Source organism: Sinohyriopsis cumingii, chromosome 17 (assembly GCF_028554795.1).
Source record: "Sinohyriopsis cumingii isolate HCF-2022 chromosome 17, ASM2855479v2, whole genome shotgun sequence".
Classification (NCBI taxonomy): domain Eukaryota; kingdom Metazoa; phylum Mollusca; class Bivalvia; order Unionida; family Unionidae; genus Sinohyriopsis; species Sinohyriopsis cumingii.
The window spans coordinates 121,431,363-121,452,367 of NC_142977.1; the positions used below are offsets into that span (position 1 = coordinate 121,431,363).

General features: G+C 34.8%; 1 protein-coding gene across 2 annotated transcripts in view; it reads left to right on the top strand.

Annotated features, from left to right (window-relative positions):
• The window catches only part of LOC149779780 (replication protein A 70 kDa DNA-binding subunit-like), a 61,717-nt gene that overhangs the window by 5,955 nt on the left and 34,757 nt on the right, over positions 1-21,005 (top strand). For both annotated transcript variants that reach the window (XM_089940648.1, XM_089940647.1), the window contains exons 2-5: positions 3,046-3,346; positions 3,817-3,922; positions 6,890-7,061; positions 15,282-15,471. In XM_089940648.1, coding sequence (XP_089796774.1) covers positions 3,049-3,346; positions 3,817-3,922; positions 6,890-7,061; positions 15,282-15,471 — 766 coding nt within the window. In that variant the 5' untranslated portion in view covers positions 3,046-3,048. The remainder of the gene's footprint in view (positions 1-3,045; positions 3,347-3,816; positions 3,923-6,889; positions 7,062-15,281; positions 15,472-21,005) is intronic.

The window sequence follows — 21,005 nt, forward strand, 5'->3', positions numbered from 1 at the left end:
TCAAAATGGTACAGTCCACTGTCCACAGTACAGTCTTAATATTTTCAGTGAAGTAAATCCTATCCTTGTAGTGGGTTTGTACCAGTTGCCACATGGAACATGTTTATATGACTAATTGTCCTTGAATTAGTGCATTATTTTAGATTTATGCACAACAAAACAATACTGAATTGTATGAGAAATGATTTAATACATGTATTGTAAGAAATATAGAATACATCAGTATATGCATTCATCTCACACTCACTCTCTCCCTTTCTTTCAAACATGCCACTATTCATTATTACCAATATTCTACAACATCAAACTCATAACTAAAATAACATCAATACTTAATTTAAATATTTTAAAATATTTGGCTCTCTCTGTGGGGGCTACTCATGGGCTAGAATCTGAATGTACAAGACTGATTCCCAGTCAGTGCTAGGCTGTTTACAGTGTATTCTGGGCTGATCCCAGCTCAAGTGGAATTGGTGCTAGGCTGATCCCAGCTCAATGTAAAAGACTGATTCCCATTCAGTGCTAGGCTGATCCCAGCATTACAGTGTATTCTGGGCTGATGCGAGCTTAAGTAGAGTTGTTGCTAGGCTGATCCCAGCTCAATGTAAAAGGCTGATTACCAATTGGTGCTAGGCTGATTCCAGCATTACAGTGTATTCTGGGCTGATCCCAGCTCAAGTAGAATTGGTGCTAGGCTGATCCCAGCTCAAGTAAGCTCTGTGCTAGGCTGATCCCAGCATTCGAGTATATTCTGGGCTGATCCCATCTTTAAGTAAATCCATGCAAGGCTGTTCCCAGCATTATTGTTTATTCTGGTCTAATCCCAGCTCAAGGATAATTGGTGCTAGGCTGATTCTAGCATTACACTGTAATCTGGGCTGATTCCAGCTTCCATGGACTGTGCTAGGCTGATCCCAGCTTAAGTAAAAATCTGTGCTTGGCTGATCCCAGCATTCACGTGTATTCCGGGCTGATCCCAGCTTAAGTAGACTGTGTGCTAGGCTGATCCCAGCATGCTAATGTATTCTGGGCTGATCCCATCTTAACTAAATCTATGCTAGACTGATCCCAGCATAAAAGTTTATTCTGGGTTGATCCCAGATTCATGGAATAGAGCTAGGCTGATCCCAACATAAGAAAATATGTATTTAATGGGCATCACCTTTATGTTATTAGTATAGCTTATGAGTACCGGATTGAGGAAAAAATGCCGAATTGAATTTGATATTAAAAAATATCAAATGAGACCCCCCAAGAGCCAGTTTGTAATGTAAACATCCATTCGGAAGGACTGGTGTCCAAAGCACATGATACTAAATGTATGTACACAGCTATTCCTGAGCAGAAAGGAGTTGATTAGGGTGAACTCTGATGTAACGCGTATAACTTGACAATGAGCATTGTTCTAAAGTCCTAATTAGATGGTCCCCCATACCAACTGCAGGTGCAGTTGTGGTGGCTGCTCTAATGTGAAATGAATGATAAGAAAAGTTTGCTCATCATAGCCCATGCGTGCCAGCAGGAGCCTCAAGTATGACAGAAAAAGTTTTCTACTAAATGGACGGCCCATGGAATCCACAAATAAAGGAGCATTTGCACCATGACCTCCAACCAAAGCACCTTGCCACCGCTGTCTCAAATACTGCTCCACAGAGGACATGGGGCACAACCACGAGTTCTGAAAGAATGCATTCTTGACACGAGCACAAAATGGTCCAGTTTTTTAAAAATTGAAAAGCAGAACCAGGCAGTAGGAAGTACTGTTTTGATGTGCAAACTGACCTGAAATCAGCACAAAATAACAAACTTGAAATTGTATCACTCTGGCAGATATATTTCTCAGAGGATATGACTCTCCAGGCACCTACCGAAGACCTGAATAATACTGTCTGATAGACAATGCTTAGCACCCTATGCTGCTCTAACCCTAAAGTATGAGTTTTGATAAATGAGGATTAAAACCTTGTAGCACAAACTCCTGCCCAAAGTCATCATTAAGTTTTATTATTAGCAACTGTCGACACATCCATAAGCATCTATTTATAGATCCTATGTGTCACATGCCCCCTACGGTATTATTACTAACACCAGAGAAGGACAGATAATTAAAAGATTAAGACTGATAGTCTAGGAGTATAAAATATAAAAGTAATAAGGTGAAAGGTAAAACAATTTTACAATTACAGGACAATTTTTCCATGCAATTTCTTTCAATCAGTACAAAGACCTATTCAGATTGCCAGCTATTTCATCATGTGAAATTAAAGATGAGAGTGTTTCCTTCCTGTGTCCATTCTGTGTTACTCATCTGCAACTTCCACTTTGTATCCCAATTTGGTACTTCTGGTAACCTTGTTTTATTTCTTCCACTCTGCATCTTTGCACAACTGCCTATCTTCCTGGCCCTGTGCCTTCACACAACTGCCTATTTTCCCAGCCCTGCACCCTCTCACAACTATTTCCACAAGCTCTCCATGTCTTCTCTTTCTAATCATCAGGTGGTGCCCTATCCCACCAGTGGAAAGCTTCCTGTGGATTAGAAGGGATGTGCAATTTTGTCTCCTTGCTCAATCACACAAAATTAACACAATCTCACAGACATCAGGATAATGGCAATTAAATAATTAGGTCAACTCACACACTCTAAATATCCCATGCAAGCTTGTTCTAAAATAAAGGCTATTTCAAGAACAAAAATATCATGACTTCTGATACATACACAAATATCTCTAATTCTCGATATAGTAAAGTATCATTATCAATTATATTCCTATGCAATATCTACCTTACAAATTATAAAACATACAAATCGAAAAATGTCTAACTCTATATAATACAGAACTATATATTCAGTGACAAACAAGTACAAGTTTTAACACTGTGACATGACACCAGCACGTAATTTAACTACACTCAGCTGCACTCAACACCAGTCCAAGTGTAATGTGACTAATCCATTTAATGTGCAGAGTATTTGCAATGAATTTAATTTTGCAAAGTAATGGATTATGTTTTTAATTTTTTATTTTATTTATGTACTTTCAGAAAATGCAGCCCTCCTTATTTGGAAAAATACAGTCGCAATGGGACAGAATTGTTCAAAATCTTGATGTAAAGTCTGTGTGTGATGTCCTCATGACAAAATTTACTCTGTTACCCAATGAACTACAGAGAATAAACAGCCAGCTTACTCATAATGACCAAGTACGGCAGTTGCTTGAAATTTTAAAAGTTAAAGAAGATCAACATTTTGAGAATTTCCTTGCTGCACTTGATCGAACAGGCCACAAGTACATCGCAGATGCTATAAGAAAAGGAAAGGTTCCCAATGAATATGTTCAACCTGGTGAGTTTGTAATTACTGGTCAGAAAGAAAAAGGGATTGTACATTTTAAGCTAAAGAAAGTAAAATTAAATTACAATAAGCTTTTGTGAAAATTTTAAAGGACATGGACAATTGAAATTTGGTCAGCTTACTGTGTGCAAATGTAGATGACCTGATTAGAATTTTAGGTCATCTTAACAAGCTTTTCTATGTTTTACACATTCTTAAACTTTAACTTTACTTTACTTACCAGGATATTTGTTTTATGGAACTTTTTTGATGTGATTTGGCAAAAGCCACTGAAAGTAGACAGATGAAGTTTGCTGGGCAATGCTTGTATGGTATGTATGTGTACATGACCAAAATTGACTTTCTGTGGCATTGTAACAATTTTTCAAAGTTTAGGGACTTTCTTTACTTAAACAATTTGGTCTGCAAAGAGCCATGCATTTTTTTACAAACACTAATCTAGTTTGTATTTTTTTCCATAGCTTGCAGTGAGGCTACAGCAAGTACTAGCAGGAGTTCAAACAACACTAGGATGCCACATAATAGGCCTGTAAATACTATTTCTAGTCTGCGACCATCTCAAAAAGGGTAATTATAATTCATTATGTTTTGTTACATTTGTTTTAGAACTTACATATTCATGGAAAATGAAGATATAAAAATATGCATTTTCTTGGCATTATCTGCCACTTGGTTAAAGTATTTTCATTTGATTATTCTTATGAAAATCCTTTATAGATTTTCCCTATACTTGGAGGAATCATTATGAAGCAAAGATTATTAATTTTGCAACAGATCAACTCAGCTATGGAATTAAGGTCACATGTTACGTTCAATGTTTCATTTTTTAGTTCAGTATGCATGCCCCTATATTTTCTTTCGGCCGCTCTGGTGGCCTAGTGGTTAGAGCATCTGCTTTGGAAGCAGGAGGTTGTGGGTTCAAACCTCTGCTGAGTCATACCAAAGGCTTACAAAAATGGTACTAACAGCTGCCTCGCTTGGCGCTCAGCATTAAGAGGTTAGTGTTAGGACTGGTCGGCCTGGTGTCAGGATAAAGTGACTGGGTGGGACATGCTACGTGTCTGAGGCATGTCATTCTGGCTATCTTTGAGGCATGTCATTTTGGCATGTCTTTGCGGCATGTCATTGGGTCTTTGTGGCATGTCTTTGTAGTATGTCTTTGTGGTATGTCATTGTGGTATGTCTTTGTGGCATGTCATTGTTGCATGTCATGTGGCATGTCTTTGTGGTATGTCATTGTGGCATGTCTTTGTAGCATATCTTTGTGGCATGTCATTGGGTCTTTGTGGCATGTCTTTGTGGTATGTCTTTGTGGCATGTCTTTGTGGCATGTCATTGTTGCATGTCTTTGTGGCATGTCATTGTGGTATGACTTTGTGGCATGTCTTTGTGGCATGCATTTGTGACACACCAGTAACATACTAATTTTCTCAGATTATTTTTATCAACTATTTATTGTTGTGCTGTACTGAGGCTTTTGGAAAATTCCAGTTGTAGATGATGCTGCTTTTAGACCACACCACAGTAAGTTTCCCAAAACTTAAACATTAAAACCAAATCAGATGATATGGGGGGGATTTAGGTTCGGGAGCATTGATTTACAATGTTATGCACTGCAATGAACACACTTGTAGTATATGTTACAAATATCTTCCTGGGAGGAATGAAACCTTGAAGCAAGAATGTCAAATATTCTTTCTTTTATTATAATACAAATAAATAATTTTGGATACAGTAGAGTTGCCTTTGACTGCTGATATTTTACTCCAAAAATAACATACAGCAAAATTAAGCTGACCTGGACAATAAACCAATTAAAAGTTCTAATGATTAATGCGTGTACAGTACTTGCTCATTATAAAACTTTTCATGAGAACCATACAAGTTGACCTACCTAAAGACAAGGTAATCTTATACTGAGGAAATTTATGTAAAATATTTATGTTAATTAAGCAAGGTTACCTTATCTCTCTAGGGTCCTGACCTGATGATGGGGACTTGTAAGCTAAGGTCAAGTGCATTATTTTTCATCTGCAGCCAGGGAATTACAAATTTGTTTGTGAAAACTAAACTGAGTTCTCAGGTATTACCTATTCCTTATGATTTGAAACTGAACATACTGTTGGTCTGAGATCACAGAAGTGGCACAGGTGACCATGGTTGTAATAAAGCTAAACCTTTGTTTCCTCCCAAAGTTTCAATTTTGCACGTGGTTGAAGTTTTAAATAAAAAAATCAAAAGTGAATCCGAGCATTTGTGAGATCATGATCTACTTAATGTAAAATCTTTGAACGCTTGTGTTCATTTGAATCAGTTTTGTTTGGTCATTCAGCATGTACCAGATACCGTCTTGTTGAGTAACATAAGGCTAAACTGTGAAACTATGTCCTCAGAGTGAGTTTGAAAATACAGTAATGTGTCCCAAATATCTGAGATGAAAAAGGTTTTGCAAGTCATATTTCTTCAAATTTAGTTTAAAGAAAGACAGCTACACTTAAATCTCAATATGAGTGTAATTTTAGAAAGATTCTTTTGTGAAAACAGAGACAAGGAAAAAATACTGAATATAAACTATTTTGGAAGCTTAATTTGCTAGTTCACAATCTAGATTTAAATGATTTGAAATGGTTTTGTCTTCAAATTATGCTAAACCAATCAGATAGACAAAGAATTTTGTTTGGGATGCTAAACCAATCAGATAGACAGACAGAGAATTTTGTTTGGGATGCTAAACCAATCAGACAGACTGACAGAGAATTTTGTTTGGGATGCTAAACCAATCAGATAGACAGAGAATTTTGTTTGGGATGCTAAACCAATCAGATAGACAGAGAATTTTGTTTGGAATCATAAGAGATGAAAAAGTCCAGTAATGGGCAGTTTTCACCACAAAAATTTAATCCCATGCAGACAACGTATGTGAAAGGTAGTGAAATTATAAACTTTATGCTTATTAAAAGCATGTACTAATGTAAGATATAGGGAGGACAATCTGCAATGGGGTTTAATGGCCAAATGTGATAAAAACGAATTTTGAACTCATAAAATGAGATCATTTGGAAATTATATGTTAAGATTCTTTGTTGATTGGCAAAGTTTCAAGGAAAATTATAACTGCTAAAATTTTGCATTGCCGACCCAGAGTGAAGAAAGTCATCAATATTAGTTTTGTCTTGTACATTTCCTTGTCCATGGGAAAAATTATTATTATTGTTATTATTATTTCGGATGTGATATTAAAACACAGAGATAAAGGAGATAAAATGTATTGAGCATTATACACAGAACACTGATATTTCTGTATTTTGCAGACCTTTTTCATTTAAATATGAGTACACTTAAACAGAGAAGTCATTAGTTCCCTTCTGTAGCTTCTTCATGTGCAGATATCTGGGAATAATTATATATCCTTGTATTTTAATGATTATAAGTAAAGGAAGGAAAACCTGTAAGTAAGATACCAGATATTTTGAAAATGCAATAGCTAGCTTTGTTATAGAAATTGAGTTTTAACACATTATAAATGTTTTTCAGATGGAGAATTTGTGCTTGCGTAACCAATAAGAACATGATTTCTAAGTATAAAAAATATGGCGGGTGGAATCAGCGTTTCAATGTGAGTTTTGCTGATGACAGTGGATCAATTGAAGCTGTAGCATTTGGAGAGGCAGTTGACAAATTTTACGAATTATTAGAAGAGCAAAATGTAAGTATTAAAGCCATTTTATTTGGGTTTCATTAAAACTTCATTGAGTTTCCATCCATCCTTCTCTGCCTCCATCTGTAACCTTTATTGTCCACCCATAAAATTTAGAAAGAGATAATTTAATATAACATTAAATTGTAACAAGTTAATGTGCTACTTACTACATTCAGTTGTCTGGCTTGAGGATCAAAATCACAATTTGCTGTCCCCCTGATCCAGAAGTTTCAATAACAGGTTGGAAGACAGGTTTTCGTTTTGAATGACATGACATAGGTATCACCTTTTCCTTCATTGTCAACATAAAGTTTTTACTTAATGTTTACACTGGTCACTGTATTCAACTTAAACTTTGAAATAACATTACCATGTTCAAAGTTTGTATGCTGTTTTTTAATTAAATATACAGGGTTTTTGACACTGCATTGAATTTTTGTACCCAGATTGCTGGATTAAAGATCAAGGTCATAGCAAAGTTGAATGTAATTTTTCTTAGCAATTCTATAATTTTTTTTGGTGTCTACTGTATAACTTTGGAATAGTGAGGAATAATTTTGTATTAAATTTCACACAGGTGTGTTACATCATCGTTAAATGACATAAAATACAACATTTGTATGCCTGTCTAAAATTCAGTGTCACAGGAACAGTGTTTTCTCCAGCTTCTCAAGAAAAGGGCCCTTGCTGTTTTGGCAAATTTGAAAGAATGGTAGGGGCCTTGTATACTATCACCATTACTAAGTTTGACCAGCATGTCAGCAATAGAAGCTCATGAACTAGCAATACCATTATTATTTCATTCAAATGAACCAGCTTTGATCCATACATTCCCATACCAACCACAAACAAGGATGCCATGGTCAAAACTGCCTGAAGTATGAAAGTATCAACAAGAAAGCAGCCAGTACACATTTTGAACCAGTATGTATCCTACAGCACCTCTAATTAAGTACCAGTAAAATTAGATAATAAAAGATCAAAATTAAAATGAAGAGTCCTCCTCCCGTTAATGCACTCCCGTTAATGTCCTGGACAGAATTCATTCCTTTTCTTATAGTTAATTGTGCAGATTGTTATCTCCACTGATTATTTACATGTGTATAAATTCATCCCCCAAGGAGTTCCTTGAATGAAATGAAATGGTAAGAATTTTGGAAGTAATTAAAAATCTGCATGAAAACTCCCACAAGATGATAAAGTGCATGGTACCTGCTTGTATGTATATATAATCAGATTTGGCTGATGACCACAACAGAGCCAACATTCATATTAGGGAATAAATTAAGAGAAACTAAGTGGTGTGACTGTCTCTAGTTGAAAAAGGACTTAAGGCTGGATATCTGCTGGACAATGCACTAGACTTAAGTCTGGACATCTGCTGGACAATGCAGTAGACTAAAGTCTGGATATCTGCTGGACAATGCAGTAGACTGCATGCCTTAGATATGTCAGATTTCCAGTGTTGGGGGAAGGTCTGACTTCATTTAAAGTTGGGATGAGGTCTGACTTACTTTACAGTTGGGGGAAGGTCCCACTTCCATTACAGTTGTGGTAAGGTCCCACTTCCTTTACAGTTGGGGAAGTTCCAACTTCCAGCCAAATCTCTCCGAGACATGCGCAATAAGACTATATTATAAAGGGAAACTACCTTTTTAGAGCAGAATGATACAGACAGTGCTAAGATGGTATAGTCTTAACTTTCCCTATAAATTAATTTTAAAAATGACTTAATTTAAAGATGTTGGCACAATTATCTGTAGAACTAATCTACCAAAGGAACATATTTATATATAATATACAAACATATGCACACATACATTCACATGCATAAATACACATAGCAGTATGCATATAATGAACAATATATTCACTTTCTTTCCTTTCACTCCCCTACACAGCACTCACCCATACATATTCAACCACATAGTATGCATGCAGTTCAAATACAGTTGTTTCCATTCTTTCTTAAAATCTCTCTCTCTCTCTCGATTGTGTGCAGTTATGTGCAAATGGTGTCACATGATTTCCACATGTCCTGTGATTTAATCAAAAATCTTTTAAACTCCTGCATGTTGTTCTTTAAATCTATCACACAAAAGTATTCAAATATTTGCTGTATTTTTTATTATTGACTAGAGAGCCTAAATTGAATAGTGCATAAATACAATGCATGGATATGGCAGCCTCAATCAAATAGTGTGTAAATACAATGCATGGATATGGCAGCCTCAATCAAATAGTGTGTAAATACAATGCATGGATATGGCAGCCTCAATCAATTAGTGTGTAAATACAATGCATGGATATGGCAGCCTAACTTGAGTAGTGTGTAAATACAATGCATGGATATGGCAGCCTAACTTGAATAGTGTGTAAATACAATGCATGGATATGGCAGCCTAACTTGAATAGTGTGTAAATACAATGCATGGATATGGCAGCCTAACTTGAATAGTATGTAAATACAATGCATGGATATGGCAGCCTAACTTGAATAGTGTGTAAATACAATGCATGGATATGGCAGCCTAACTTGAATAGTGTGTAAATACAATGCATGGATATGGCAGCCTAAATTAAATAGTGTGTAAATACAATGCATGGATATGGCAGCTAAAACATGGCTAAGTATCTGGGTCACTACTCATAGTAATCATGCTTACCTTTAACAATCAGTAGTTTAATGGAATGTGTTGGTCTGGCTGGTCAGAAAATTAACTGTTTTAAGGCTCCTTGTGTTGCATTAGTTTTGTTTGCCCCCAACCCCAAACAAATATAAGCATGTTTTCCAAACCAGTGTGGTTCCCCCATTCATACCAGAAAAAATTGGGGTAAAATACTTGGTTTGCTCCCCACACCCTCAGCATACTGCTATGTTATGTATATTGATAATGTGTGCATTACCTTGGTCAGTAATTGAGGGTTGGCCTAGTGGTTAAAGCATTGCCTTGTATGCGGCAGGTTGTAGATTTTGAACCCCGGCTGAGTCATACCAAAGACTTACAAAAATGGTACTAACAGCAGCTTTGCTTGGTGCTCAGCAATAAGAGGTTAGTGTTAGGATTGGTTGGCCTGGTGTCAGGATAATGTGACTGGGTGGGACATCATGATACATGTCTGTGGCATGATGCCCCAGTGCTAGACATCACTATAAACTGTCACACTGCAGACATCATAGCGTTATAACTGAAAACTTGTTAAAGCTACATTAAAAATCTAAATCACACACACACACACAGTAATTGAGGGTAGTGGCCAGCCTAACTACTCACATGTTTTTTGTTGTTGTTGTAAACAATATATTACATGGCTTATACTTGTCTATGATTCTAGTTTATGTATTATGATTTTTATTATTTGTAGGTAAACATGTTTACTTGAGTTTAAATTCAAAACATTGGTATTCCCCACTGGAATTCAAGTACCATGTCTTTGTCACATTCTTTCATACAGTTTTAGACCTGATGTTGTTTACAAATTTGATGGAAAATTCCTTTTAAGTTCACAAAATATTTTCAATAAATGATAATTGTAATATAGGATAGTTGAGGAGTTATATAAAGTTATTTATTTCAGGATTTATTCGTTCCTGATTTAAACACCAGTCTTTTAGTTGTGTTCATTTAAAAGGATTTATTTTGTTTATTTAAATTATTCATTGGAATTACAAAGTGCTTCTTCATTCAAGGACTAACTCCAGGAATTATTGTGAATTTATTCAAGGACATTGTGGAATATAACATTGTGAGACATCAAGACTGTTGGCACATTAGCACAGTCAAGATTACTGTCACAGCAACACATTTAAAATTAGAATTTATTTGGAACACTGCTAGAATTCATTTGAAATGCTCTATATATTTGGATATTTAATAGAACTTTTAGACTATTTGAGAGTTAGCTCAGAATAATGTTAGTTCTTTTTTAAATTTTTTACTTTGTATTCATTGGAAATAAATTATTTGTTGAATTTCACAAAACTTGTTGATTATTGCTTTTTTCTGTTGCTTAGTTTTAAGCCATAGAGTCATAATAGCATTATATTCATTTAAACTACATGTACTGTAGTGGATTCTTGCTAGGGTTATGGTTAGGGTTTAAACTACATGTACTATAGTGGATTCTTGCTAGTATTTCCCATTCATAGTGAATTATTGCTCATATTGTTTTCTCAAGTTCTCATTCAATTTAAGAATTTATACAGGTAAGAATTTAAAATAACTGTGCCTTCACATAACCATAAGATATGTATTTTTACTTTTAAATTGCTACACAGTTGCAATAAAATGAAATATTTTGCATCCAGACTCTTTTTTTAGAATCATTATCAACTATTCAATTATTCCATTATTTTGCATTCCTTTTGCTTGTTCATCTGAAGCGTCACTCCCAGTACTGGTATCAAATGTTGGACAATGTCCACACTGTCCTTGTCATGAGAAACAAAATATGATCACTGTTACTAAACAGAGAAAATCTTTACATGACCTCAAATATCCACTCCACAAAATTTGACAGCATCCAGACATCAGGGTAATTTAATTTTGTTTACAGTAAAGCAGATCTGCCATTTTATAGGGCTTATATCGCTACATGAAGAAAAACCTTGTTTTGAATTTTGCCAGTACTGGTCAACAAAATTTGACCAATTTCAAAATGAGCTTCCTGGCATGAAGTCCTTTTAGATGATGTCAACTATTATCAGATATGGCAGCTGTTACTAAAAATAGAAAACTTACCAAATTTAGACTGAGCTCTGTAGTAACAAGATCTTTCAAACTTACGAGTTATTCTCATAAATTGTTTGGCATTGAATACTGCAAACAGAGAAGCCACTACTATTTCTTCTCAAAAACTGATTTATCAATTTGTACCACATTTTGCCACAAGACTCCAGGCATGAGAGAATCACACTTAGTAGATCTACTAGCATGTTTTACAGTTTCTGGAAAGTTTGGTTTTTAAACTTATTGCCTCATCTTCATTGCCCATATCCTAATACATGTACAACATATTTCTGTTGAACATTTCACAGTGTTTATACTTATGTCCTTAATTAGACAGTCATGACACAGTGTTTATACTTATGTCTGTAATTAGACAGCCATGACACAGTGTTTATACTTATGTCTGTAATTAGACAGTCATGACAGTGTTTATACTTATGTCCTTAATTAGACAGTCATGACACAGTGTTTATACTTATGTCTGTAATTAAACAGTCATGACAGTGTTTATACTTATGTCCGTAATTAGACAGTCATGACACAGTGTTTATACTTATGTCCGTAATTAGACAGTCATGACACAGTGTTTATACTTATGTCCTTAATTAGACAGTCATGACACAGTGTTTATACTTATGTCCTTAATTAGACAGTCATGACACAGTGTTTATACTTATGTCCATAATTAGACAGTCATGACACAGTGTTTATACTTATGTCCGTAATTAGACAGTCATGACAGTGTTTATACTTATGTCCTTAATTAGACAGTCATGACACAGTGTTTATACTTATGTCTGTAATTAGACAGTCATGACACAGTGTTTATACTTATGTCCGTAATTAGACAGTCATGACACAGTGTTTATACTTATGTCCTTAATTAGACAGTCATGACACAGTGTTTATACTTATGTCCGTAATTAGACAGTCATGACAGTGTTTATACTTATGTCCTTAATTAGACAGTCATGACACAGTGTTTATACTTATGTCTGTAATTAGACAGTCATGACACAGTGTTTATACTTATGTCCTTAATTAGACAGCCATGACACAGTGTTTATACTTATGTCCATAATTAGACAGTCATGACACAGTGTTTATACTTATGTCTGTAATTAGACAGTCATGACACAGTGTTTATACTTATGTCCTTAATTAGACAGTCATGACACAGTGTTTATACTTATGTCCATAATTAGACAGTCATGACACAGTGTTTATACTTATGTCCGTAATTAGACAGTCATGACAGTGTTTATACTTATGTCCTTAATTAGACAGTCATGACACAGTGTTTATACTTATGTCTGTAATTAGACAGTCATGACACAGTGTTTATACTTATGTCCGTAATTAGACAGTCATGACTCATTGTTTATACTTGTCCTTAATTTAACAGTCATGACACAGTGTTTATACTTATGTCCGTAATTAGACAGTCATGACACAGTGTTTATACTTATGTCTGTAATTAGACAGTCATGACACAGTGTTTATACTTATGTCCTTAATTAGACAGCCATGACACAGTGTTTATACTTATGTCCATAATTAGACAGTCATGACAGTGTTTATACTTATGTCTGTAATTAGACAGTCATGACACAGTGTTTATACTTATGTCCTTAATTAGACAGTCATGACACAGTGTTTATACTTATGTCCATAATTAGACAGTCATGACACAGTGTTTATACTTATGTCCGTAATTAGACAGTCATGACAGTGTTTATACTTATGTCCTTAATTAGACAGTCATGACACAGTGTTTATACTTATGTCCTTAATTAGACAGTCATGACACAGTGTTTATACTTATGTCTGTAATTAGACAGTCATGACACAGTGTTTATACTTATGTCCGTAATTAGACAGTCATGACTCATTGTTTATACTTGTCCTTAATTTAACAGTCATGACACAGTGTTTATACTTATGTCTGTAATTAGACAGTCATGACACAGTGTTTATACTTATGTCCTTAATTAGACAGTCATCACACTGTGTTTATACTTATGTCTGTAATTAGACAGCCATGACACAGTGTTTATACTTATGTCTGTAATTAGACAGTCATGACACAGTGTTTATACTTATGTCCGTAATTAGACAGTCATGACACAGTGTTTATACTTATGTCCTTAATTAAACAGTCATGACACAGTGTTTATACTTATGTCCTTAATTAGACAGTCATCACACTGTATTTTACTTGTTTGTCTGCAAGATTGCACATTATGTCATTGTTCACAACAGTAGAAACATCTCCTTAATTGCTGGTGATAGTTAGAACCATTTGCATATACATTTCTTTATTGCCTTATAGAGTAATCATAGCTGAATTTTAGCATCACGAAAATGTCATTAATTACATGGATTAAGGAGGTAAACCTTTCTTATGCAGATGGATTTTGTCTTTTGTATGCTATATAAAGATACATCTTTGTCTTGCTTCATATGATTATGTATATGCTTTATATGATTATGTATATGCTTTATATGATTATTTATATGCTTTATATGATTATGTATATGCTTCATATGATTATGTATATGCTTTCCACAACTTATGATCTAATTTTGAATGATCTGTTGTCTTTGTGTACAATCATTGTAGCTCGGCATGCATGCAGTGATGTGCCATTTCTTCGTCTTAATAATGGAAACCATTTTGTGTGGAGATGAAGACTTATGATACAAAAAGTTCAGTTTCTTTTTCATCACTCAGCAAGAGTGTGCTTTTAATGAGGATTCATATAAATTGACACTATTTAAATCCAGAATTATTTGTTATTGTTTATATAAAAATTAGAAGAGATGGTACTGTACTGTAAGTAGATTTTGTCTACTTTAATTTCACCGCTCCGGTGGCCTAGTGGTTAGAGCATCCGCCTTGGATGCGGGAGGTCATAGGTTCGATCCCCGACTGAGTCATACCAGAGACTTACAAAAATGGTACTAACAGCTGCCACGCTTGGCGTTAAGCATTAAGAGGTTAGTGTTAGGACTGGTTGGCCTGGTGTCAGGATAATGTGACTGGGTGGGACATCATGCTACATGTCTGCGGCATGATGCCCCAGTGTTGACATCGCTATAAACTGGCACATTGCAGACATCGTAGCGATATGACTGAAAAATTGTTAAAGTTATGTTAAAAATCAAAATGACATCACATCACATCTATTTTAATTTCTCATAGTTATGACCTTCATTGTAAAAAAACAAAATTCTTCTCTTGTTGTACTTCAGAGGAGCAGAGTTGTGTATGTCATATTTTCTTTTTAGATGAATGATTTAATTCAGACTTTCACCATTTATTTACATACTGGAAATATATTAAAGGTTTACCTTGACAGTAAAGATGTGTGACTTCTCCTTAAAAGTAATTTTTATCTTCCTGCCCATTATAACAACCATTACCACTGTTCATGGCTGAAGCTATTTCTTTAGAAATTCTTTATTTAACTGACCATTGTAATTATTTTGGCAGGTATATTACATCAGTGGAGCTACAATTAAGAAGGCCAACAGTAAATTTTCACAAGGAAATGCCTATGATATGATACTGGAAAATGACACCAACATAGAGCTGTGTGAGGAAGAAGACAACTTGGATCTGCCCCCAGAGATCAGTTATAATTTTGTGGGGATTGATAAACTTGAACCTGGAAGATTATATGGTAAGTTTAATAAGTGAGAAAGTATCCTAAAGTTTCAAATGTCTGTGGAAGCAACTTATCATTAATCCAAAATTGGGGTAAACTTATCATTAATCCCATATTGGGGTACAATTTGAGAAATTTGTGATAAATGAGATAAGGTGGCAGACTTTCAGATGCTGACATATGCTCAGAAATGCAAATAGTGACTTCTTTTTTCCTTGCTGATAAAGAACAAGAAATATTAATTATTGCAGAGTGTTGATCTTCTGTTTTGATAATTGCTTAATATTTTTTTACTACTATAGTAAATGTTAAATCTTTAAGCTACAGTGTAGCACTCTCACAGAGCAACTTAATGTGCCTGAAATGAGTTTCTAACAATTCCCTCAAGAGTGTATCACAGTCACAGAGTAACTTAATTCACCTGAAATGAACTTCTAACAATTCCCTCAAGAGTGTATCACTGTACAGTCACAGAACAACTTAATTCACCTGAAATGAGTTTCTAACAATTCCCTCAAGAGTGTATCTCTGTACAGTCACAGAACAACTTAATTCACCTGAAATGAGTTTCTAACAATTCCCTCAAGAATGTATCACTGTACAGTCACAGAACAACTTAATTCACCTGAAATGAGCTTCAAACAATTCCCTCAAGAATGTATCACTGTACAGTCACAGAACAACTTAATTCACCTGAAACGAGCTTCTAACAATTCCAGCTCCAAACAAAGTGTGCTGCTTAAGTCAAACACTTAAGATCAGAGCAACAAAAAGAATATTTGTTTCACGTCTTAATAACAAGCAAGGAGAGCTACTCCCGTACAGAAAAATCTGACCAGTTCACATGAGTTGCTCATAAGCTGCACATGAGAACCTTGTTAGAAATGTATGCAAATTGGGTAGATTTTGCAGGCTCATGTGTGCAGTTTGTTAGATCTTTTGAGCCAAGGAAAAACTAACCTGATTCTCACGTGAGCAGATTTTGCTCACGTGAGAATCTAAATTTTCACATGAGAAAGTAGAACTTAGAAAACATTCTTTTCCATTACATACAACCATGTTTGAAAATAAAGCAGAGTTCTAATTTCTCACGTGAGTTATCACGTGAGAAACTTGGACTTTGATTCTGATTAAACACTTATTTCAAATTTATTCAAAGTTGGATTTTCTCATGTGAGTTATCACATGAGCAATTTGGACTTAAATATTTTGTGTAAATGTTGAATGTCAAGCATCTCAATTATTGTCAAATAGACATAATTTCTATTTTGTACTTGTTCATGTTGCTTTGTTGTATTTTTTAAATTTTAAAACATCTTCAACTTATTTTCTCACAGTGAGTTTTAATCTTATTTTGACCCAACAGGCTCCTTGTATTTGAACATATTAAGGTTCATTTCACTGTTCATAAAATGAAACAATTCAGAATTAAGGTCTCGTATAACCAGACTACCCATTAAACTTTAACAGCTGTCAAAGAATAGAGTTAATAACTTGCATACTGATCGTGGTTAATGTTTAATAAAGTAATCCGTAAAAAGGTGAAATGTTTCTCTCCCCAAAATACACAGTTTACAAATATAAAAAGGAAATAAAACTTTTGCCCTAAAATGAATCTTATGTTCCATAAACATATGATGCAGCTCCTTTATTCACAAACTTCTAAAACCCCACTATAAAATTGTAAAACAAATACATAGCCACATATCTGAAAAAAAACCCCCACTGATGCACAGTCCTTTTGGCCTAATAAACTCTCAAGTCATTGTCCAGAAAAATTGGAGAATTACATAAACTACGTCGTTTTCTTCCATGCCTAACATTCGCACAAAAAGTCAATACAATCTTATACTTACTGAATTGTGTAATTCGGCTTATGGGTCATCCATTTAGGACGTACACAAAAAATCTGGCAAAGCTTGACCCCCCCCCCCACGCATGCATACTTTTTTATTACGCCCCCCCCCCCCGCGTACGTACGCTTGACGCCCCCCTCCCCATATTCTATAAAACGGCCTATGTTTAATCCACGCAGAAACCATAAAGGATTAATAATATTAACGTGTTTAATAAAACATTGTCCACCGACGTTGAATGTCTGGCATCAAAGAAATACGCGGGGTAACATTAAACATTTTGTCTAGTGTCCGCCAAAATTCAAACGCCAACTGAACAGTCGAACAGGTTACATATTAGACAAATTATTATCGAGGTTGCACCCCAACCCCATTTCCTATGCATATGTACATTATCAGTATAAAAAAAAACATGTACTGTACATAAAAAAATTTAATAAATCCGTAAGAAACTGCCTAATCCAGTCGTGTTTGGTTGTGTAGCTGTTTCGCACTGTTTTACACGTGTATATTCTTGGCAATGGAAAATTTTGCTTATTTGCAGCCTTTTAAATGTTCTGATTGTGTCATTTCAAAGTTTATAAAAGAAATTTCCTTTTGAAATAATCACAAAACAAATCACTGACGTTTCCGTTAACTTTTCTGTGACCCAGGTTATAAGAGTACACGGTGGAAGAATCGGCTTGTTAGAACCGAGTGTCCTATGGGGCATGGCTCGGCACAAGCTACTGTAAAAACATCAAAATTAACTTGGTCTATGTTAATTAACTTATTAATGATATGAATTCACTTATAGCTCAGTTTTTATGAAACATCAGATAATAAAATAGCATTTATTTGATAAATAAAATATAACATTAAGAAATACCCGAGTACATGTGTACAAAGGAGTGTAAAACCAGAAGGGCTCGCATCGTTTCCTTACAATTTAAATGTCAGTCATACAGTAGTATAAAATAATAAAAGTATTATTTTTATACTAAATGTATGACTGACTTTTATATTGTAATCAATGATACAAGCCCCTAGCGTACAACAACGTGTTTACTAATAATTTACCCTTTATGGCGCCTCAGATAAACTCAACAGATGCTGGATGTTGACCTACAGTGTACATGTAGAATAGCACTCTTAAACCGAACAGAGAAATTTACGCGCGGGCCATGTTCTCTTAGCAAGGGCCACGCTGTTTATGAAGAAAGTTATTTAATATTCTCCTGCAACATGTTTGCTCTTAAAACATTCTGACAGCAAGAGTGTGGACATTATTAAAATATAGAAACCAACACCAACATCTAAAGATGTCCACGTCGGTACTGATGTTAATGTCCAGTACGAAACAGAAGACGTCGACGTGCTGTTAGGGAAGATTCAAGGATTATGAAAGACTGGTTCTTTGCCGAGAAAGAGGTAAGTTACTTTTTCTCATTTCTTTTTACAATTTTCGCATATAGAATGATCAAAGTGGATAGCCTGAATCATCGACATTATAAGCATAAGCATAAATTCGCATGGTCGTTTAAAATTGAGCCAAGGGTTTGTTTCAGATTTTACTTAAAGATAATAATTCAGCCTCCTGTTTCCAAAAATGATATCTACACCACACTATCATCGAATATTTAAGCCTTCCACAATTCAACTGTGCAACCATGTCTGGCTCTTACCCCCACCCCCAATAATAATGCGGGCGCCTCAGTGAGGAGCACTTGCGTTACCGATTGAAACAGTATGTACAAACATAAATGTTCTTCGTATTATTTTATTGCTGATTGGGTGGATCAAGATAAGCATACACAATTGAGAACCAAATGCAGTAGCTTAATTCATGATTTTATTCCTAAAAGACATTTGCCCTGTCTGTCAAATATTTTGATTGGTAAATTTAAAATAGAGATTTAATTGGATAAGGATTACAGCTTTTCTTAATGCTTATATACACTTATAGACTAGGACTCTTTTGCCAACCAAATCGTTTTCTCATTTCAGTTCATTCTTTCTGTTCTGCATAGATTTTAAAAAAAGATCAATTATACTAATTTTTATCTTTTTACAGATTAAATTTCATGAAGGTCACAATTTAATGAACACAACAAAGTTAGCAATCATTTGAAAGAAGTGCAAAACATTGACAGCAACAGGAAGAAGTCAGACAAAACTGCATTGCCATGCTAGAGGAAATTCCAACTCCAGTAAAGGGTATGTATAAGACGCTTCAAATCTTTTGATGTAATACAAATGATAACATATGCATTTCAGACTCTAAAATTTGACCCCCAATACATCTTTGTTTTTAAATATAAAAATTGGAAACCAGATTTTGAATTTCTTTATATATTGCAAATGTACATATTTTGGAAAAATTTATCTTAAAAGTTTTGGAGAAATCTTCCAGAGGACTGTTCCAGAAGTAGAGATGTCAATTTTTGGGAAATTTCTAATGTGTACCCATCATTCCTAACGATTGGTTACCAGAGTATACAATCAAAAGGAAATTGTATTAAATGTGAAGCTGAACTGCTTTGTTGTAGGTTCACATGTTCCAACCCCAAAAAGAGCTGTAAGCATAATTATTACTAACATAAGTGGCAAAAATCATAATCTGAGCACGAGTATAAATTACATGCCATTATTACAGAAAACTGTATGAAAAATGTATATGCAGTTATAATTTTTGTCACAAATCAGCTGAACTCGTGTGGATTAGTAGTATGGATGAGAATAGACACAAAAGAAACTGATAAATTATTTGTGCATAACAGTCATTTCGACTAGTGTACATGTCTACAGTAACTTTCGTGAATCGTCATAAAGTCCATAAATGTTGATTATTGTATTATCCTCAACCTGCCATGGTTCATCCCATAACGACAGTCCAGTGCAACATGTTTTTAAGTTTAACAAAATCTCTTTTCTCTAACATTTTCCAGTTACATAACATCCATCAGTTGCATTGATACATCCCGGGTTATTTTTGTTGTTGTTTTTTTCTTCTTTTTTTAATCTGGTGCCATTTATTTTCTATTTAAGCTGGACTGCTATGTGTGTAGTATCATAATAGAATGAATCTAAAGCAGATGGTTTCACATTCAAGAACCTGTCTATTTTCTTGGAACTGTTTGATGTAAAATTCATGCAGAAGTTATAAATGCATCAATTTTTATTTGATTTTTTCAAAACTGTTATTAAGTAGCAAACTTTTTTTATCTTTATATTTCAGTCTGTATAGTTGTCCATTTCATTCATTTTTTGTCCTAACATGGTGGTATAAGAAGTGCATGTTACAGTAGCCATGTTAAACCAGACATTCATATTGTGCTTAATTTTATTTGACCCAGATAATGTCACCAGGATCTGAAAACAAGAGTGTTTTAAGTCATGAGAAAATTGGCACATGAACCATGGACAGGCATGAAGTTAGGATGGTCAGGCTTGAAATATCAGTGTTGATTCTTAAATAGGTCACTTGAGAAAGGATTGTATTATTATACAGACCACGTATGACAAGTAAATTGTAAGCAACCATATGAGGCCCTGTGAACACTTTTTTTTTTAACGGGTACCCAATTGTTCGTTTTATTACCCAGGTTATTATCTATGGGAGAATACCCGGGTACACGTTGGCATCTTTATCCAGAAGTAGTCAAATTTGGAATATGCAACATGACTTGCAGGTATCTCATCAACAGTGCAGTT